At 44.7% G+C, this 23,430-nt stretch overlaps 1 protein-coding gene across 1 annotated transcript in view; it reads left to right on the plus strand.

The window, feature by feature from the left end:
- ADAMTS5 (ADAM metallopeptidase with thrombospondin type 1 motif 5) overlaps positions 1-23,430 on the plus strand; it is a 128,098-nt gene that overhangs the window by 65,096 nt on the left and 39,572 nt on the right. The window contains exon 3 of the mRNA XM_060234374.1: positions 7,999-8,166. Coding sequence (XP_060090357.1) covers positions 7,999-8,166 — 168 coding nt within the window. The remainder of the gene's footprint in view (positions 1-7,998; positions 8,167-23,430) is intronic.

The raw sequence follows: 23,430 nt of genomic DNA on the forward strand, positions 1-23,430 counted from the left end.
GAAGGGTCTAGAACAGGGGTGTCAAACATGCAGCCCGACAGCAGAATCAGGCCCCAGAAGGGCTCCTATCAGGCCCCCTGAGCAACTGGCTGTCATTTGCTTCCTTCTCCCTCTCTCTTGCTGCCTTCTGCATCTCAGCTTGCTTTGCAAGGCTTGCTCAATTGCACAGGAATTACAGAGCAAAACCTCTGTTTTCTCCATTGGATGAGGCTCCTCCCTGGGGGGGGCCTGCTTTGCCAGGCTCTCTCAATCACATAGCAGAGCTGCTGAGCCAAGCCTCTCTTCTTTCTATTGTCTGAGGCTCCTCCCCCTCCTGGTCCCCTGTGGAAGGAAGGAAAGAGCCAGAGCTTCCTTTGCCCAGTTCCCTGGATCCCATCGGAGAAATACATAGAAAGCACCTTTAAGGCCAATGAGTGCTAATGTTTTAAGCACATTTTTGTTTTTAAGTTTTCTTTAAAATATATTTAATTGTGTCCTTTATAACATTTATATTTCTGCTACCTAATTTTAAATAGGAATGCACATGGCCTGGCCCAACATGGCCCAGCCCAACAAGGTCTCATTCATGACAGATCCAGCCCTCATAACAAATGAGTTTGACACCCCTGGTCTCTAGAGAATAACAGCATCATCGGATATACCTCTTTCAAAGCAAGTAGCCAGTAGCATCCTGAGGACTAACAAAACTTGTAGCAGGGTATGAGCTTTTGTGAGTCACTGCTCACTTCTGAAAAGATGAGAGGGCTTCTGAAGATGTGAGAAGTGACCGAGGAAAGCCCCACCTCCAAGCTATGTCCCCTAGGTTCATCCCCAGCACCCAAACATACACACACGTCCCCTACATCCCAAACACACACAGCCCCCACACCCCAAAACACACACTCATCCCCTATACCCCAAAATACACACAGCCCCTGAACCCCAAAACACGTACACACATCCCCTATACACACAGCTCCTACACCCAAAACACATATACACACAACCCCTACACTCAAAACACACACACATCCCCTCCACACAGCCTCTACAACACAGAGCCCCTACACTCAAAACTCACATACACAGCCCCTAAACTCAACACACATACATCCCCTGCACAAACAGCCCCTACACCCAAAACACAAACACACAGCCCCTACACTCAAAACACAGAGATACACACAAAGGTGAAGCCCCCCCCCCCAGCTTCGTTGGAACCCTCTCTCTCTCCCTCTCCCCACCGGACTGAGGCCTTCCCCCTCCCCCCCAAGGTGGCGCTGGCAGTGAGTAGCCCATGAAGAGCTTCGCTGCCACGTGCTTTTAAAAGGGACATCAGGGGTGGAGGAAAGGGACCTGTGCACTCTCCCGACAGTGCATTCTCCTTCCTCCCCATGTCTCTTTAAAAAGCACGTGGCGGCAAGGCTCTTCATGGGCCACTCGCCACCAGTACTACATTTAGAGGAGCATTTGGGAGGGGGAAAGGAACCGCGCGGGTGGGCGAAGGGCTGGGTCTCTATCTCCTCCCTCCTCCTGTTGGACTAAGGCCCCACCTGCATCCCTGAAGGAAGCACAGGCAATGAGCGGCCCATTAAAAGCCTTGCTGCCATGTTCTTTTTTTTAAAAGACACAGGGGAGGGAAAGGGAACCCCTCCCTCTCCTGACTCAGGACACGGCTCCAGCCAGACCAAGCGGTTCCCTTTCCTACGATGCCTCTTTAAACAGCCAATAGCCAGACACACACACCCAGCACCACCTCCCTCCAGTGACACTGACCACTGAGTTTAGTGGCTGATGAACAGCGGAGTCACCAGGTCAGTTCAGAAGCAGGGAGGCGGCCAAGGGGGAGAGGGAGGGAGACCGGAAGGTGGGCAGGACCACCAACTCCTCCAAGCAACTGCACTCAGAGGAAAATCCCTGCGCTGGCACATGAATTTGTGTGCTGGCGCAGTCCAGCGCACGCTAAAGGAAAGCTTGCTCCTCATGGCTTTGGCTAGGACTGGCTCCTTTTGCAACTCAGTTTTAACTGTGCCTTGGCCAATCCTGAGCTGACACGTACACAGTTGTCAGTTTGCAATGCCAGTGTCAGTGGGTTCTGCCATGCATTCTGTACACTCAGCCCCCCATATTATTAGATTGTGTGACTCTTTCCCATTTTTCACAGTGGCTGATAACACAGCCGATAATCCCCTAGTGGTCGGCTATATGGAAAAAGGGGCTTTCTAGCTGCTTGTCAGTTGCTGGAAAAGTGTTCAGTTTCAACCGTGGGTTTCCCCCCTTTGCCTTCCTTCCTTTCTGTTTCCCTTCATTCAACAATGTAACACTAAAACGCATTTGCAAAACCTGAACCATAAGAATTTAAATGAAAGGTGGTAGCTGGACAGTACTGCATAGCTGTGATAGGGCAATTCCATAATTAGGAAAAAAAAACTTTAGATGCCACCCCTCCCACATCGTATCACAAGTGTTGTGCCACCCCAATTTAGAAAGTGTGTGTGTGTGTGTATCTATCTATCTGTTCTGCAGAATTAATACACCAGAGGGAAAAGAATGGTGCATGAGGCAGGAACAGAATCCAAAGTCAAGCTTAAAGGCTTACTGCTTGGGAAATCTGCAGTAAGCTGTGCATGATGGGTCTTAATTTCTTCTTAGGTAACTGACAGAACACCAACACTGTAGTCCTGTTCACAAGTCAGCATAGCAGCAATCATAATTACTTTCACAGTTCCTGACAGTTTCAGATTGACCACCAATCAATCCCTGGAAATGTCAGGAACTCCATGTTGACATCACAGATGTGGACATCACAGTCCCTTAAATACACCATGTACATTTTAGCTTCCCAAAAGAGCCAAAGCATATCTTACCTTGCTGTGTCACCTTATACCATTATAGTAGCAAGCCCATCTTGCTTACTGGGCATAACTAATGTTCATGGTGGAACACATGAAGGAGCACGTGAAGCTGATTTACATTGCATCAGACTATTGGTCTTTCACTCTCAGTATTGCCTACTCAACCTGGTAGCACCTCTCCACATTGCTAGGTGATAGTCTTTCACATCACTCCTTACTTGATCCTTTCAAATGGAGATGCCAAGGATTGGACCTTCTGCATACAAAGCAGATGCTTCTCCAGAACTGGATCATGCTGTAGGCCCATAAAAAACAGTTGTTCAGCTACATGAAAGCTACAGGTGCTCAGCAACCAAGTCTACTAATTACAGCAGTTCTCAGACACACATACCTTTATTTCTGTTCTGGAACAGTGATCACCATCAATCACCATTGATCACCATCAATGTTATGCTTTTTTAAGATTATTCTTAAATTTTGTTAATTTTTTCGTTAAATTGTTGTTTTGGCACTTGAAAAGATGTAGTGGGGGCGGAAGTGAGTACTTCAGCTTGCCATAGTGCTGCAGACCTGATCAGGATGAGTGCCTTGTGGTATTTTTAAATATTTTTAAAATGGTGACAGCATCCACGGGTTGGCCCCATGGACACTGTCACATCTGGTTTAGCCCTCAGTTACTCAGTGCACGTTTTTGGTGTATATTATCTGAGCATAGTGTAGATATATATGGATTGGACCAATCTATGTGGGTTTCTACCCATTCACATGTAGGGTTGCCAACCCTAGGAAGATCCTGGAGATTTGAAGATGGTTAGGGTTTGGGGGGGGAGGGCCCCCAGCAGGCTATAATGCCATACAGTCCAACTTCCAAAGCAGCCATTTTTGCCAGAGGAACTGATCTCTGTAGTCTGGAGATCAGCTGTAATTCTGAGAGATCTTCAGGCTCCACCTGGAAGGTGGTAGCCCTATAAGAAACTCTGCAATCTGTATTTCTAACTATCCATACTCCCTGGTTTGAACTACATTGAAATTCTTGAGGGATGTTCTTTACTAACACTTCTGTAAGATATCATCAAACTTGTCAGAATGAACTTGCAAATGGCATAATATGAGCTCAGTTACATCAGAATTCAGTAAGGTGTTGAGTGCCGTATGCTTTTAAATGTCTGAGTACATCCTGGTGCCATGAGTTTGATGCTCATCTTGTGATAATATCAGACTCAAGACAGGCAAAGTCAGCATTATCTTTATATTTCCTGAAGGCATCTTTTGTTTCAGGATGGCCTTTTAACATTTTTGGCAGCAACAGAGGCAGAAGATTACAGAGATCCCTCTGTGTTTGAACTGCTGTCATTCATTTCATTGGAGTACAAATCTGTGCCACAATTTTATATGCCAAAGTCAGAGGTCACCAGCCTTTTTGAGCCTGAAGGCACCTTTGGAATTTTGACACAGGGTCATTGGCATAACTACAAAATGACTTTCACAGGAGACAGCCAACCAGCCCAAAAATGGTTGTCCCAGGAGATGGTCCCATGTTATTCTTGTTTGATCCTTGAATCTCTTAAACATCTTAATTGTGCTGTCTGCTAATTTACTGCTCATCCATTATCTATATGTATGGACTGTAATTTCCATTTCATTGTATCTGAAGAACTGTGCATGCACACACAAGCTTGGATAAAACCAGTTCCACACTGGACCTTTAATCCTGGTTCAGCCCTGACATTCTATACTTAAATCATGGAATAATAGAAACCAACTCTATGAGTTTATGATTCTAGTGTAGAAAATCAGTTTTGGGACAGGACTGGACCACGATCAAAGGTCTAGTGTGAAATAGGCCTTTGTTGGTCTTAAAGGTGACACTGGATTCAGACCTTGTTCTGCTGCATCAGACCAACGTGGCCTCCCACCTGAATCTTTTCCCAGGAGGATATTTATGAAGGGATGATGGTGTACTTTTCTATTTCTTATCTAATGCCCTTGTTCAATTAGTGCTGGAGACAAAATGTCATAGGCTGAAGCAATCAGCCACATAGAATCATAAAGTTGAAAGGGGTCATCTAGTCCAACCCCCTGCACAATGCAGGAAACTCACAAACACCTCCCCCTAAATTCACAGGATCTTCACTGCTGTCAGATGAACATCTAGCCTCTGTTTAAAAACCTCCAAGAAGAGGAGAGCCCATCACCTCCAATGGAAGCCTGTTCCACTGAGGAACCGCTCTAACGATTAGGAAATTCTTGCTAATGTTGAGCCGGAAACTCTTTTGATTTAATTTCAACCCATTGGTTCTGGTCCTACCTTCTGGGGCCACAGAAAACAATTCCACATCATCCTCTAGATGACAACCCTTCAAGCACTTGAAGATGGTGATCACATCACCTTTCAGCCGCCTCCTCTCCAGGCTAAACATGCCCAACTCCTTCAGCCTTCCTTCATAGGACTTGGTCTCTAGACGCCTCACCATCTTCATTGACCTTCTCTGGACCCCTTCCGGCTTCTCTATATCCTTCTTAAAATGTGCTGTCCAAACAGAACACAATACTCCAGGTGAGGTCTTACCAAAGCAGAGTAAAGAGATGTCATCACTTAATGTGGTCTGGACACTATACTTCTGTTGATACAGCCCAAAATTGCATTTGCCTTTTTAACCACCACATCACACTGTTGACCCATGTTCAGCGTATGATCCACTAAGGCCCCGAGATCCTTTTCTCACATACTACTGCTAAGACATGTCTCCGCCATCCTATAGCCATGCATTGGATTTTTCCTACCTAAATGCAGAACTGTACATTTATCCCTGTTAAAATTCATCTTATTGTTTTTAGCCCAGTTTTCCAGCCTGCCAAGGTCATCCTATATCCTGTTTCTGTCTTCTACTGTATTTGCCCAGTTTAGTATCATCGGCAAATTTAATAAGCATTCCCTCTGTTCCTTCATCCAAATCATTTATAAAGATGTTGAACAAAACAGGTCCCAGGACAGATCCTTGAGACACTCCACTTGTCACTCCTCTCCAAGAGGATGAGGAACCATTCACAAGCACTCTTTGGGTGTAATCTGTCAACCAGTTACAGATCCACTTAACGGTAACAGGATCCAAACCACATTTTACCAACTTGTCAACAAGGATAGTATGTGGAATCTTATCAAAAGCCTTACTGAAATCAAGATAAATGATGTCTACAGCATTCCCCTGATCCAGCAAGGTAATCACTTTTTCAAAAAAAGAGATCAGGTTAGTCTGACATGACTTGTTCTTGAGAAACCCATGCTGGCTCTTAGTAATCACATCCTTTCTTTCTAAATGTTCCAGAACTGACTATTTGTTCTAAAACTTTTCCAGGTATAGACGTCAAGCTTATGGGTCGGTGGTTACCCAGATCCTCCTTTTCCCCCTTCTTGAAGATGGGGACAACATTCGCCTGCCTCCAATCTTCCGGCACCTCTTATCAAAAATAATAGCCAGAGGCTCAGATATTACATCCACAAGCTCTTTTAGAACCCTTCGATGCAGTTTCATTTAAAGAAACTAGGTGTTGTACTACCCCTATGCTGATCCTAGGTTGAAACTTCATACCCTCCTTATACGTTGTTTTTGCCATGTTGAGCACCGTTTCCCTCAGAAGAGAAGACTGAGGAAAAGTAGGAATTGAGCAGTTCTGCCCTCTCTTCATTACCTGTTACAATTTCACTTTCCTGTGCTTGCAATGGGCCTACCATGTGTTTGCTCTTTTTCTTACTCTGAACATGTACATTATGTGCAAGGGTGTCTTTATGTGAAGATGTGGAACATAGTGTGGGGGCTAAAGGTACATTATATTTATATTTATTGTTATTCAATAACATAGTGCGGAGGCTAAAGGTACAAGATACTTGGAAAACAGGTTCTGGACTCAAAAAGTTAATAAACTTTTCATATGTTAATTCTGCTAATATATATTCATTTTAGTATTAGTGTTTGCTTCAGTCTAAAACTTTAAGCTTTTGAACCCCAAACAGTACTACTTTGGATGGGTGATTGTTTTAGTTATTGTAAAAGCTGTGTTTCAAAGAAAGCTGTGAGTGGGTAAAGAAGGCAAGCTCACCTGGGAACATTATACCAAGAACAATATACTGTTGTTGTTGTTGGCGATGCTTGGCAAAACCTACTTGCCATCATGTATATGCAGTATGTCTGATTGTCACAGTCTGTTGTTGCATGTATGTTACAATGGACAGCTTTCCTATCCTAATTTATTAACTTGAGGAGGCATTGGGGTCAGGAAGGTTTCCAGGTCTGGTTAGCTACTGCCTTAGGTAGCGGGTATTGCTTTCCCTGCAACGTATTGCTTTGCTTACTTTCTTTAGTCTTCTGGTATGAATAGTAACCAAGCACCTCTGATCCAGCCATCTTATTTGCTCTTATTCTTCATTTTTACCCATTTATATTCAGACTCAGGGCCTGAACACAGGAACACAGTTCTGGCTGGCTTGGCCAGGGCTTCGGCTCAAAAAAAGTCTTCAGCAGAGGGAAGGCACTTGGCAGCCATGTGCTCCTAGACCACATGCACCATCCTCTTTGCCAACTCCAGTTTCCAATGAGCTTGCAAAGAGAGTGAGAGATATGGAGCCGTCCATTAGCACCCCCTCCTGGGAGAAGCTGCACCTGCTGCTGCCCGCTCTGTCACATGTCTCTCTCTCTCTCTCTCTCTCTCTGGCCATGTTTGGGAGGGAGCAAAACAAGGTCTCTCATTGGGCTGTGTGAGAACGCACATCCATGAAATGCAACTGATAGCACAGTACAGTTCTGTGCTAATATGCAGAAAGTAACCTACTGAATGGGTGACGTCACTTCTGGTGACATCAGGGGGTGTGGCCTAATATGCAAATAGGTTCCTTGTGAGCTTTTTCTACAAAAGAAAAGCCCTGTTCAGGCTCATATAGAATAATCTATGGGAGCTTTGATTTATAGGTCTTGTTACACAGTGTGTAATATGGAGGAGGTAAAGCATGATGGAGTTCAGGATTCTTTGAGCACTGTTACAGACTAATAAAACATGTCATTGCTTGCTGCAAATATCTAAAACATTGATTTTTTTTTTAGCATAATGACTTTTAAAATCCAAAATGTTTCATTTATTTTTCTTTAAATATACGCATTTCTCATTACAGGACACCTTCTTGGACTTTCCCACGATGACTCCAAATTCTGTGAGGAGAATTTTGGTTCTATGGAAGATAAGCGACTTATGTCTTCCATCTTAACAAGCATTGATGCTTCCAAACCATGGTCTAAATGCACATCAGCAACAATAACAGAATTTCTGGATGATGGCCATGGTATGTATGAATCTTGGCACTGGATAATATGCTGAAATTTCTCTGCCTCTAGTCTACCTTTTAAGTTCTTTCCCTCCTCCTCTATCCTTTCCTAAGATTCCTTCCTATGGGTAGAATACAGATGGTATGCCATCCACCCAACTGTACTGTGGGATTGCTGTCTAGTAGATTAAATTGCTGAGTAGTATTGAATTTTAACTGCATTTTATATATTTGTTATGGATTATTGTATATTACATGTTGTAAGCTGCTTAAAGTCCTGCTTGCAGGAAATGAAGCAGGATAGAAATCAAATAAACTGAACTAAACCGAATTGTTTTAAAATAGAAATCTAATGCATTTATTGTGTTAATTGTAGTTACTTTCACACTTAGGGTGGCCAGACCGTCCCGGGAGCCCGGGAATGTCCCGGTTCTGGCCCCCTATTCCCGCCTCCCGGGCTGGCTATACCGGGACCATTTAGAGGTCCCGGTTTAGCCAGCCCCGGAGGCGGTGGGCCGCGGGCGCCGGCGGGGAAGGCGGCGAGTGAGGGAGGGAGCGTCCCTGCGCCTGCGCAGGGCCCCTGCGCACGCGCAAGGACGCTCCCTCCCTCACTCGTTGCCTTCCCCGCCCGCGCACGGGGCCCGGCGGTGGTGGTGGAGGCCTCTCCGTGGCCTCCGCTGGTCGCTGGAAGCCCTCCAGAGACTCTGGAGGGCCTCCAGCGACCAGCGGAGGCCGCGGAGAGGCCGCGGAGCACCCGGCGCTGGTCCCGGAAGGCCTTCCAGAGCCTCTGGAAGGCCTTCCGGGACCAGTGCCGACCAGCGAAGGCCTCCCCGCGGCCTCCGCTGGTCCCTGGAGGCCCTCCAGAGTCTCTGGAGGGCCTCCAGGGACCAGCGGAGGCCGCGGGGAGGCCGCGGAGCACCCGGCGCTGGTCCCGGAAGGCCTTCCAGAGCCTCTGGAAGGCCTTCCGGGACCAGCGCCGACCAGCGAAGGCCTCCCCGCGGCCTCCGCTGGTCCCTGGGACGGGCTCGAAACACTCTATAACCACAGGGACGGGCTCGAAACACTCTATAACCCCTCAAAAGAACAGCAGTCTAGCTCGCTTCCCCCGAGCCCTGTTTCCGCGCACCCCTACCTTCCCCCCCCCCCAACATGTCCCTGGCTGGCCTTCAGACATTATGGTCACCCTATTCACACTTCATCCACTTTTTTGGGGAGGGGAGGGGTACTGCTTGATGACAGAACCTGCCTTGTGTGGCTCCCACTCTACTGTTACATTGTACTATAACACTTAGCACTGAGTTGAACTCTATCAGATGATGAGCAATCATAGCAATAAATGAACATTTATAATAGTAATTAGAAGTGAGTAATAGTAGTAGGTAGTAAGCAGTAATAAATAGTCATAGTAAAGGCAATAGATTATGTAATATGACCATGCACAGCACAGCATTTTACAACATAGTGCTTTATGATCCTTTTTCATATACAACCATGTGAAGTATGCTACTGTTTTCTTTAGTTTATAATTATATATTTTGTAGTTGAGTAACATGACTTGTTCTTTAAATTTAAATAGATAAGAAGACAGACTCTTCATATCTCAGACATATCTCAGACAGATGACCTCTGATTCAACGAATAGTTAGCTTAATTTATCTAGTGGACAGTATTCCAGTATTCTTTACCAACTTCTTAAAAAACAACAAAACACTCTAAAAAGTCTTCATGGTGTTCTGAAAGCAATTGTAGCTCTTAAGCAATCAGTTCAGATTCCAGAATGCTTAGATAAAAGTGACCTAACTGAACAAATGGATCCAGTTGTTATGGCAACTGAAATACTTATGGATGAAAAACATACTTTATGCAAACAGAAGTTCTAAAAAGCACAGTCGTGTGGGATGGTTTCACTGCTATCTGCAGTCAGATGTTTGTTCCATTCTTATGCATTAATAACACATTCTGCTATTTTGTTAGGCTATTATAATTCATCTTTAGTAGGGGGTTTTTCCCCTATACTGTTTCTATATTGCTATGTGGTACAATATTAAACTATTTACAGTCTCATCCTTGGTTTGGATCCTAAACTTTGCTTCATCTTTCAGTCTCTTCCAGTTACACCGGTATGGTGAAATTAAATTACTAGTGTTAATTTTTTTACATCTCTAAGGGCCTAAATGTGATTCCCCCCCCCACACGTCACTGTGGGGACCTGCAGCTGTATGCCAGTTGCAAGTTCAACAAGGAAACTCTGTTTAGCAGTACCTCAAAGGCTTGATTCTATGAGGAGGGGCCCCTGCCTTACCCCCACATGCAGTTTTCCTGAAAGAAAATGGCACCCAGGGGGCTTTACTCACTCCATTGGAGGGATACACATGCAAACATTTTAAGCTTACAATCCTTAAAAGATGACATGCAAGAGAAGGAGAATAGAGGGAAAAGGTAGATGTGCAAGTTCAGTTAAATACTGCCATATAGAGAAATTTTTGTATGCACTGAAATGTATGAACTGGAGGCAAAAACTTTCATAAGAAGAAGTTACAAGGAAGAAATCAAAACAAAGTTGTAAAATAGGAAACACAATGTTGGGTTTGTCGGTGCGGGTGTTAGCAGAGAGAGCTGTGTGATGTGCTCAATGATGAGCCCCACTAAAGAAGTGAGCCAAACTCCTGCAGCTAGTGCTAAAATAGTGTATTTACAATATATACAACTCGTGCTCACTAGTGCAGTCAAATACATTAGACACAGGACCAAAGTGCTCCGCCAGCAAGTGTACTCTCGAAGAGAGACCTGTGCATTGCAAGCACAGTCCATTTATAGTTCTGTCAGCCAATCCTGGCAGTCCACAGTCATGCTGACTCAGCAGGTCCTTTCCACCTGTCTTCAGCCAGCTCAAACCAGCCTGTAGATAAGGTCACTGTGACCTAGCATGCCAGCTAGATCACCTGCTGTCATAACAGAGCTGTCGAACTGGGTTAAGATAGATTCCATTACTGACACACATCCTAATCTATTGTACACAGTAAACCCAAACACAGTGAATCTCAACATTGGACACAGTTTACATACACATTTGATAACTGTATGCCACACACAATGTTATGCACTGTTACACTCACATGCTTTCACATTGTTTCCTAGACAGCAGTATTACACACTTATCACATTCACAGGTTTACAGTTTCCAATCCAGGAACTCATCACCACTGTCCTGGTCAGCCAGTTCCCTCTGGCGTTTGGCTTCAGCCTCCCTGTTCCGTGTCTCACACTCTGCCACCCAGACCTTCCACGCCTCAGCCTTTTTCCTGAGCGTTTCTTGGAACCCTGGTGGGTCTGGTTTAACTACCAGTGTAACATAAGGCACCTTGTACCTGGCAGGGGGGATACCCTTTGTGGCTCTAGCAGATACCCGGGGTCCTGCACTTGCACCAGGCTCAGCTTCTTCAAGCTCACTGCATGCCACCTCCTGGGCTGGTTCTGCCTCTTGACTCAGAGGCTGCACCTCCTGACTTTGCACCTGAGGCTCTGTGCCAACTTTGGGCTCACCTTGCTCTGCTTGTCTGCTTGCCAGCTCTCGGCCGGGAGATTGTTGTTCCTGCTTAATTACCCTTGGCAGGACTCCAGCACCGTTATCAGTACTTGGCAGCAGTACAAGTTCTCTTTCTGTAGAATGTAATCGAGGCCACCTGGCGCGCTCGTTAAATCTGGCAGTTCTACTGAAAGTTAGCTTGGCCCTCTTATCACAAAAGCGATAACACCTAGCTTCTGGCTTGTAGCCCAGAAAAGTTAGGCTCACTGCCCGGCCAGCTCCCTCCCTCCTGTTCTCGGAGGGGATGTCAACCCAAGCTTGCGTCCCAAAGACTCTTAAAAACTTTAAGTCTGGAACCTTATTATACAGCCTTCTGTAAGGCAAGTCATTCACAGCTTTACACCAAATTCGATTGTGCAAGTACACTGCTGAATACATGGCCTCGGCCCAATAAGAAATTGGCAACTTGGCATCCTCCAACATGCTATACATTAAAGTCTGTAGTATAGCTCCGTGCTGCTCTGCTAACCCATTCTCTTGGGGCGTGGCCGGGTTCGCTAATCTGTGGGCAATGCCCTTGTTCACCAGCCAACGTTTAAACTCATTAGACAGGAATTCCCCACCACGGTCAGTCTGAATAGCTTTACTATGCGTATCCAATTCCCTTTCCACCGCTTTTGCCCATTTAGTAAACACCTTGTATACCTCGGACTTGTGCACCATGGCAAACACCCAGGAATACCTTGTACAGTCGTTGGTAGCCACTAGGCAATACCGCCTCCCCGACAGACTCCTTGGCAATGGGCCAATTACATCAAGATGAATGAGTTCTAAGGCACGCTTACTCTCTCTGTTGCTTTGCCTAGCAACTGCACAAGCCCTGCTCTTAGTCTTTTTGCAGACTTGGCAGTCTAAGTAACACCTGCAGGGCTTTACCTTCAGACTTGGCACCAACTGTAAGGTCTTTTTCAACGCGTTAAACCCACAGTGCCCGAGTCTTCTGTGGAACAGATGGATGCGTTGATCATGCACTGGCACATTAGACACTTGTGCAGCCTGGGCACAATGACTCTGAACCACATACACATTCCCATCTCTTTTCCCAGTAGCAAGCAGCTTCCCCCCACCTCCTAAGATCTTACAACAGGTTTTTTCAAACTTTACCTGATAGCCATCGTCAATTAACATGCTTACACTTAGCAAATTTGATCTTAATGAGGGGACACACAAAACATGCTGCAATGTGCAATCTAAAACAGGAAACTCTACACAGCCAGAACAAGTAACAGCCGCGGTAGAACCGTTGGCTAATCTGACATGATTGAGCTCAGGAATGTCAACATCTCTCAGCAGCTCCTTGTCGCAGCAGAGATGGCTCGTTGCACCAGAGTCTAATATCCACACAGACCCGGTACTCTCTCCTGCAGAAATGACCAGCCGGGCTTCTTCCTCACATCTGCTGGTGGTCCTCTGCCCTCGCTGCCTCTGTCCACGCTGCTTCCCTTTCTCTGGGCAGACGCGCAAAAAGTGCGAGGATGATCCACAACCAAAGCAACGCCTCACAGACAGTGCAGTCGGCTCCACTTCAGCCTTTGGTTGTCTGCCAGCAGCACAAGCTGGCTCGTTCTTGGACGCCTTCCCAGACGAGCCGATAGCTACACGCTCTCCAGCTGACACTCCTGGATAGCTCACAGCTGCAATCCTCTCTTGGAAATCAAGCAGGTGGGCACACACGTACTCCATAGTCAGAGTCGCCACATCAACCGTCTCCAGGGATGTAATCAGGGGTGTAAACTCAGGCGGCAATGAAGACAGCAAAATATAAACCCTGTCATCAGGAGCTACAGTTTTGCCCCTGGCTTCAAGCTCAACGAAGCAGTCTGTCAGCTTCTTGATGTGCTGCCTTACACACCCTCCAGCCGGCATTAAAGTGCGGAACATCTTCCTGGTCAAGGCCATTAGGGAGCCTGCAGTGGTACTAACGTAAACCCCACTGAGCGCGTCCCAGGCAGCCTTGGCAGTGTCCTTCCCACGCACATATATCAACTGGTCATCTCCCACTGCTAGCACAATGTTTGCCAGCACCTTGTCGGCCAACACAGTCTGGGCAGGAGATAACACGGCAGGGGGATTACTTACAAACAGCCATTGCCCCTCACGCTTAAGGTAGTGTTCCATTCGTAGGCTCCACACCGCGTAGTTGGCTGAGTTAAGCTTCTCGACGGCCACTGCAAGCTGCTGCTGAGCCATGATGCCGACTCCTCCACACAGCTGGCTGCCGTCCTCCCTCTGGCTCTCGGAATGAGATAGCTGGTACTTCTTTGTCCTTCAACCGGCGTTCCTCGCCTCCGGCTCCTTCACAACTCTCGATCAGCTCAACACTCACGGTGCTCCTCCGCGCAGCGGAACCGCCCTGGGTCCATAACCCTGTCGGTGCGGGTGTTAGCAGAGAGAGCTGTGTGATGTGCTCAACGATGAGCCCCACTAAAGAAGTGAGCCAAACTCCTGCAGCTAGTGCTAAAATAGTGTATTTACAATATATACAACTCGTGCTCACTAGTGCAGTCAAATACATTAGACACAGGACCAAAGTGCTCCGCCAGCAAGTGTACTCTCGAAGAGAGACCTGTGCATTGCAAGCACAGTCCATTTATAGTTCTGTCAGCCAATCCTGGCAGTCCACAGTCATGCTGACTCAGCAGGTCCTTTCCACCTGTCTTCAGCCGGCTCAAACCAGCCTGTAGATAAGGTCACTGTGACCTAGCATGCCAGCTAGATCACCTGCTGTCATAACAGAGCTGTCAAACTGGGTTAAGATAGATTCCATTACTGACAGGGTTTATGGAGAATCATGGTACAAGAGTAGAAAAGAGAGACCAAAGGCATACAGAGAAAGAGAAGAGTGACAACAGCTATCTGTAGATGTTCCATTCCATTAACAAACCAGGGGTTCCCCAGAAATGTGTATCAGGAGCACAATCAGTGTCTCTCATGAATTAGGCATGAAATTACTGTGTGGGTTCTACATTTATATCCATGAAGAAAATCTATGCCTTCATGTAATGGCAACCATGTGTATTATGATCCCAATACTTGCTGCCACATTCACATGAACAGAAGTATGTATGCTTGCCATCTTGTGTGAACTGGGCAATAAATGGATTTTTCATGTGGGTACAGAACCAGAACCCACAAAGAAGATCCACATATTGCCTAATTCATATAAGACTCACTCCTGGTATATGTGGCTGGCAAGATCCCAGTTTGCATGAACAAAATGGAACATCTGCAGAGGTCTTCAGAGTACACACAAACCTACCATCTTGACTCACATCCTTCCACCCCGTGTATTCAGTACAGCTACACTGTAGTGCAGCACATAAGATGCACTTAATGTACTGGTTGTGGCTGAAGAAGCAGTGTGGAAAAATTTAAAGAATTTCTTGCCTTGCTGGAAATATCAGGAGTGTTATAAATGTAATATGTAAAGGGAAAATAACTCAGGACAAAACCATGATTCTTGATGCAGAAAAAGTATTTGATAAGTTAGAGCATGACTATCTTGTTTTATTGTGTTAATTAGGTCTAGGACAAAGAAAGATTTGGTCTAGGACAAAGATTTGGAATTTGGATATCACTTGTATATCAATTTTTATAAACGAGAGTCCTCATTAATGGTAATATATTAGATAAATTTTCCCTTTCTAGAGGTACAAGTCAGAGCTGTCACCTTTCACTCCTTTTGTTTGTCTTGGCCATAGAACTACTAGCAAATGCAGTCAAAGACAATAGAAAGGTTTTGGTGTTGACTTTTGGAATCTGATTTCTAAAATTTGTTTATATGTGGATGGCATAGTACTTATATTGACTAGACCAAGACATTCCATTGTGGAAGTTATGAATTAGATACATTTATTTGGGACTTTTTCAAGTTATATGGTTAATTATGGGGAGTCAGAATGGTTGGTATCAAGTATGTCTTTAATGCAAAAGAATGATGTTGCTAAGTTCTGTTACATTCTGTAGACCAGTGGTGGCCAAATTGTGGCTCAGGAGCCACATGCGACTCTTTCACACATATTAGGTGGCTCTTGAAGCCCCCACCACCCCATCAGCCAGGCAGAAGAAGAAGGCATTTGTCTATTTAAAGTTAAAGGTGCTTTCTTTCCACCTCTCTCACACAAACCTCCATCTATTCACTTTCTTACTCACCCTTCCTTCCTTTGCAGCTCTCAAATATCTGATGTTTACTCTACGGCTCTTATGTTAAGCTGTTTAGCTACCCCTGCTATAGACAGTGCATCCAATTATATCTCCAGAAACTTGGTTAAAACAAGATCTGGATTCTATTGTGGAATTTAATCACCAAAAACTATTTGAAGAAAGGAGCTAATATTTTGGTGTATTCTATCTCTTTCATAGTTCATAAGAACATAAGAGAAGCCGTGTTGGATCAGGCCAATGGCCCATCCAGTCCAACATTGTGTCACACAGTGGCCCCAAAAAACCCCAAGTGCCATCAGGAGGTTCACAAGTGGGGCTAGAAGCCCTTCCACTTTGCCCCCCCAAGCACCAAGAATACAGAGCATCACTGCCCCAGACAGTTCCAACAATATGCTGTGGCTAATAGCTGCTGGTGGACCTCTGCTCCATATTTTTATCCAATCCCCTCTTGAAACTGACTATGCTTGTAGCCGCCACCACCTCCTGTGGCAGTGAATTCCACATGTTAATCACCCTTTGGGTGAAGAAGTACTTCCTTTTATCTGTTCTAACCCAACTGCTCAGCAATTTCATTAAATGCCCATGAGTTCTTGTATTGTGAGAAAGGGAGAAAAGTACTTCTTTCTCTACTTTCTCCATCCCATGCATAATCTTATAAACCTCTATCATGTCACTCCCCAGTCGACATTTCTCCAAGCTAAAGAGCGCCAAGCATTTTAACCTTTCTTCATAGGGAAACTGTTCCAAACCTTTAATAATTCTAGTTGCCCTTTTCTGGACTTTTTCCAATGCTATAATATCCTTTTTGAGGTGTGGTGACCAGAATTGTACACAGTATTCCAAATGAGGCTGCACCATCGATTTATACAGGGGTGTTATGATACTGGCTGATTTGTTTTCAATTCCCTTCCTAATAATTCCCAGCATGGCATTGGTCTTTTTTTATTGCAGTCGCACACTGTCTTGACATTTTCAGTGAGTTATCTACCATGACCCCAAGATCTTTCTCTTGGTCAGTCTCCACCAGTTCACACCTCATCAACTTGTATTTATAGTTAGGATTTTTGGTCCCAATGTGCATTGCTTTGCACTTGGTCACATTGAACTTCATTTGCCACGTTGATGCCCACTCGCCCAGTCTTGACAGATCCCTTTGGAGTGCCTCACAATTTAATTTGGTTCTCACCATCCTGAACAATTTAGTGTCATCCGCAAACTTAGCCACTTCACTGCTTACTCCCAACTCCAAATCATTAATGAACAAGTTAAAGAGCATGGGACCCAGTACTGAGCCCTGTGGCACCCCACTGCTTACAGTCTTCCACTGCGAAGATTGCCCATTATACTCACTCTCTGTTTCCTATTAATTAGCCAGTTTTTGATCCAGAAGAGGACTTGTCCTTTTACTCCATGACTCTCGAGCTTACTAAGGAGCCTTTGATGAGGAACTTTATCAAAAGTCAAAACTTTATCTGGAAGTCAAGGTAAACAACATCTATTGCGTTCCCTTTGTCTACATGTTTGTTCACCCCCTCAAAGAACTGTTACAGGTTAGTGAGGCAAGATCTTCCCTTACAGAACACATGCTGAGTCTTCCTCAATAACTCGTGTTCATCAATGTGCCTACGCATTCTGTCCTTGATAATGGATAATTCTGTCCTTGATAATAATACCAACTTTCCAGGTATTGAAGTCAGACTGACTGGCCTGTAATTTCCTGGATCTCCTTTGAAACCCTTTTTAAAGATGGGGGTGACATTTGCTACCTTCCAGTCCTCAGGAACGGAGGCAGATTTTAATGAAAGATTACGTATTTTTGTCAGGAGATTCACAAGTTCACATTTGAGTTCTTTCAGAACTCTTGGATGTATGCCATCCAGACCTGGTGACTTATTAGTTTTTAATTTGTCTATCCATTGTAGGACCTCCTCTCTCGTCACCTCAGTCTAACTCAGGTCTTTCAACATCCCTTCCATAATTAGCGGTTCTGGAGTGGGCAAACACTTCTCATCTTCTACAGTGAAGACGGTGGCAAAAAATGCATTCAGCTTCTTAGCTATTTCCCTATCCTTCTTCAGTAATCCTTTTACTCTTTGGTCATCCAAGGGTCCCACTGCCTGGAAATGCAGAAAATGAGTAGCCTGGCAATGCAGAAAATGAGTATTTTACCCAGAATACTGTTCATATATATAAATATAATATTACCAGTAAAAATGTGTAACTTTAAGGTTAGGAAAATATCCTAGGATGGCTGTGAAAATTTTAATAAGATAAGGAGTTAAAGAAGAAATGGGAGTACAAGGCAGTTAGTTAAAATGGTGGAATGGTACAGATGTTATAAAAAAAATCAATATTTGGAAATGTTTCTTAAAGATGGTGTAAAATTGAAATATTTGATTTGGTACGGTAATAGAATATTGACTTGTTTTATTTTATTTATTTATTTACTTTCGATTTATATCCCACACATTCCAAATGGATTCAGGGTGGCTAACAATCATAATAAAACCAACATCTCACTTTCAGGTATAAAACAATAGAACAAACAATTATAATTTAAAACAATTTAAACAAAGTATTGGTGCTATACAGAGTATAGAATTTATCTGTTGGTGGTACTTCTGGTGGAATTGCCCAGTAGCATAAAAGTGGCAGCCTTCTCCCTTAGTTGTTATAGGCCTCAGGGAGTGCATTGCATAGCATTGGTGCTGCCACTGAGAAGGCCCTGGCCCATGTAGAGCCCAGTCTGGCCTCCCTTAGTCCGGGGATGGACAAAAGATTTTGAGTTCCCAAACACAGTGCTCTCTGGGGAACATATGGGGAAAGGCGGTCCCTTAGATAGACAGGTCCTTAGCCATATAGGACTTTAAAGGTCAATACCAGCATTTTGAAACGGACTTGGAACACAATAGGCAGCCAATGCAGCTCTTTCAGCACTGGTTGAATGCTCTCCCATCTTGGGAGTCCCATTAACAACCATGCTACAGCATTCTGCACTAGCTGCAGTCTCCAAGTCAAAGTCAAGGGCAGCCCCATGTAGAGGGCATTACAGTAGTCTATACTCAAGGGGACCACAGCATGGATCACCATTACTAAGTCGCAGTGCTTCAGAAAAGGGGCCAACTGTCGTACCCACCACAGATGGAAAAAGGTGGACTTGACAGTGGTTGCTACCTGAGCCTCCATAGACAAGGAGGACTCCAGGAGCTCTCCCAGGCTCTTGACCTTCGGGGCCAGAATTAGTGGCACCCCATCAAAAGCTGGCAAGGGGATCTCCTTTTCCGGGCCACCGTGGCTCAGATAGAGAACCTCCATCTTTGTCGGATTCAACTTCAGTCGACTCAGCCTGAGCCACGATGTCACAGCTTGTAGTGCCAGGTCCAAGTTGTCTGGGGCGCAGCCAGATCAGCTACTCATCAATAGATAGAGCTGGGTGTCATCCACATATTGGTGACACCCCAGCCAATACCTCCTGACAAGCTGGGCAAGGGGGTGCATGTAGATGTTAAATAACATCGGGGACAGAACTGCCTCTTGCAGCACACCACATGTGAGTGGGTGCCTCTGGAACTATTCTTCTCCTATCATCATCCTTTGTCCCCAACCTTGAAGGGAAGAGGCCAGCCATTGCAAAGCAGACCCCTGAATCCCCACGTCGGCGAGGTGGCTAGACAGTAGCTAGCGGTCAACCGTGTCAAATGCGGCTGACAAATCAGCACTTCTGAGCTGCCTCAATCCAGATGTCACAGGAGGTCATCCATGAGGGCAACCAAAACTGTCTCTGTCCCGTGACCTGGACAAAAGCTAGACTGGAATAGATCCAGGTAAGAGGTGCCATCCTGGAACCATTGTAACTGAGTCACCACAGCCCGCTCTATAACCTTACCCAAAAAGTGTAGGTTCAACACCGGCTGATAGTTCGCCAATTTGGCCGAGTCTGCAGTTGACTTTTTAAAGAGGGGGCGTACCACAGCCTCTTTCAGAGGTGCAGAAAAGATCTCCTCTAAGAGGGATCTGTTGATAATCACCTGTAGTGGTTCAGGTAGCATTGCCTGGCTGACTTTTACCAGCCAAGACGGGCATGGATCCAACCCACAGGTGGTAGAGCGCACAGTAAGAAGGGTCCTGTCGACTTCTTCCCAACTGAGTGGAGTGAAGGAATCCAAAAATGGACCAGAAGACATGCTTGGTGTCTCGAGTTCACTCACTGTATCAAGTGTGGCGGGCAAGTCATGTTGGAATGATGAGACCTTATCTGCAAAAAAAACTCGCAAAAGCCTCACGGCCTATTTCCAATTCCCTAATATTTTGTTTACCTTGTGATAAAGTTGTTAATGGCTGAATTATACTAATTGTGCCGGGCATGAGGTTGCAGATGCAATCCAGGTCGCAAACTTGGGAAAATCTATTGGATCTGTGTGCATGAGAAAGAAAATATTATATGATCTGCCTGAAGTAGCACCATTGTTATTTATCTGATTGTTTTAATATTGTTTTGTTTACTGTCTATTTTATGCTGTTAGCCACCTTGAATCTGTATGGAATGGGCGCGATATAAATATAATGTAAATAAATAAATATGGATCTGTCTGTCTGTCTATCTATCTATCAACACAACAGGTATCACCCACCCTGGACCTAGAAACATGACATTTGGGGAGTGCATTCCTTCCATAATGTCAGCACCCACTAAGAATGGATTTTTAGAAATTCGACCCCTAATAGGATGAAAAGGGGTAAAATGTGTTTTCCCAAAGGGGTAAAGCTTTGCTATGTGCCTGGCAGGCTGTTGCCTGCTTGCACACACACACACACCCCGGATTGGTCAGCTGTGGAGCTCAGTATTTGGAGGTAAAAACCAGACAGTTGAAATAGTCGAGGAATTCTCTGAACTCCTACTAGAAATAGGGAATGCAGAAAGCTGCAACAGAAAGCTGACTTTCTCTGCAGGCCTAGTTTCAGGAGTGAGGACCCTACAAGACCAAACAGCCAGGGTATACCCTGATATCACCACCACAAGTGAAGGCCTTCCACAGGAATGTCATCAAGGCCACACTGTTCACCAGCTGTGCTCACGGAGAGTCAGTGTTCATACCACGCATACCATTCATATCATCAGATATAACCCCTTCAAGTTCAGGCGTCTGCAGTTCCTCTCAAGGTCTGCCTTGCTATGACCATCAAGAACTCCCAGGGGCAGACACTGAAGGTGGCAGGAATAGACTTAACAGAGGACTACTTCTCGCATGGGCAGTTCTATGTGGTCTGCTCCTGAGTGAGCTTACTTAGCAGGCTGAGAATCCTAGCACCTCAAGGCAGAACCACCAATGTAGTCTACAAAGAGGTCCTTCAACTGAGGGGAAAAAAAGGTTGTACATATTTCTCACTTTACTTTTTACACTTAAACCTTTTAAATTCCTTCAGCAATTGTTATATTTTAAAATTCACTTTATCGGTATTATAACTGGATTTTTGGTAGTTAAATACTGTAGTGAAGTGTGGGTTTCAGGCTATTCCTATTATATATTCGATATTGGCAGTTTGGTATAAGTTAAAGGGTAGTTTTAGTCTGGGTTTGTCACTGACGGCATCAATATTTTTTAATGAACAGATACAAGATCTATTTAACTTAGGTAATGTCCAAACCTGGAGAAATAATAACTTGGATACTTTATGAACATTAACTAAAAGTTAATATATATTATCATAGAAGAGGTGGTGATAAAGATGGGGGGGAACCCATTATTTCAGAGGGGTTTTTTTTTCAAATCAGACATTCAATATATGTACTTTTAAGGTTATATTAATTATTGTTCTCTGGTATTGTCAAAAGTGCTATTGCATTCTTGGCTAATTAATATGGACAGAAGTCTATTGAGCTATACTAGAAAATGAACTCCTGTGAAAAAGGAAAGGGAAAGGATTTGTGAATTATGATCACAGAAGAGGAATGTGGTTTGCTGTGGGAAAGAGCTATTCCTAAACTACTGTCAACTAGTCTTAAAGAAAACAGGTATAAATTTCTCCTACAATGGCACCTTCCGCCCCATAAATTAGCTCTTATATATAGTACAGCAGAAGATAAATGCTAGAAATGTAATAGTTCCTCTGCAGCTGTGTTCCATATTTTCTGGCTTTGCCCTAAGATTCAGACATTTTGGAGAACTGGTAAATTATGTTAATGAACTGCTGGATAGGGAAATACCTTTTGAACCAAAATTAATTCTGGGTTTTTGAGGGGTTCCATTGCCCTGAGTTTTGTAATGAGTGTAAAGACTGTAATTCAGCAATTTCCAGTCTGTTTCTGAAATTATGTTGCAGTAAAACTGGTTGTTCAGCTTTGCGAATCTTGATTTCAGATTTGTGTCCATTTATATTTTGGTATACTCAGGCCACAAGGCTACAGGGTTCAGCTGCTGGGCAGTAGTTGATAGGGTTATGCCACTGGGCTGGTCACTATTTGGTTGGCACAGGGCTCTGCTGCTTAGCACCAGTGCATTCAATGCACTGTTTCTGTGCTGTGGTCCTTGCAGAATGCACCCTCCTAGGTTTGCAATTCAGAGATTCTCAGATTTGAACTAAAGCCCTCTGTGTGTGTCACTGCCACAGTGGCACTTGTTCTGCTGGGTACATAGCACTGTTATGCTCCTTGCAAACAAGCATCCTCACCACAGTTGACTTTCCACTGCAGAGATTCTCTAGGAGAATCTGACTGCTGCCTATGTTTGCAAGGTTTTTTCCATCATAGGAAACAGTGAGGAATGGGGCAACCACTTTGTGGCCCCAAATAATGTGAACCCCTGGTCCAATCTATTTGAAATTTGAGGTTTCTCTGCGGGAGAGGATCCTGCAGCTACACTGCAAATCTGGTGCCTCTCGCTCAAATCCCCTCCTCTTCAATGTCAATATTCACACATGGGGAAATTGACACCTTTACCCCCTGGCATAGGAAAGAATGGGGAATGGGAGTGCCCTCTTTGGGTGCCCCTAAAATTGAATCCTGTGGTCCAATCTTTTTGAAACTTGGGGTTCTCTGGGAGAGAGGCTCCTGCAGCAACACTGCAAGTTTGATGCCCCTCCCTCAAACCTGCTCTCCCAACCCCCCCTACATTTTACCCTGTGTTTTGCCATTGACATTAATGGGTATAATGGAGCTGAATAACTGACAAACAGATTGGGCAGTATTTGGGACTGCTGTATTCGGCAGCTTAATCAGATCAGAGAATCTGATTCGGCTGTATACAATGCCGAATACAGCTGAATCAGCTATTTACTAATTACTGTCATTTTCCTAAAGTGCAGCAGCTCATCATTATTCTCAGCTTTCCAGTTGCTTCTGAGCAGTCCTCATCTTGTGTTTAGGCCTCTATTGACTCTTCTTAATCCAAATTTGTTCTAGTATGTTACAGCGCAATACACAAATGTCAGCTTCCAAAGTAGCTGATTTATTTTTCTGTTTATTGTTAGAATAAACAATGTGGTAAGTAAATACTGAGGGCTGCTTGCTGAGCTACCAAAAATACTATTTTAAC

Source organism: Heteronotia binoei, chromosome 3, assembly GCF_032191835.1.
Source record: "Heteronotia binoei isolate CCM8104 ecotype False Entrance Well chromosome 3, APGP_CSIRO_Hbin_v1, whole genome shotgun sequence".
Lineage (NCBI taxonomy): Eukaryota > Metazoa > Chordata > Lepidosauria > Squamata > Gekkonidae > Heteronotia > Heteronotia binoei.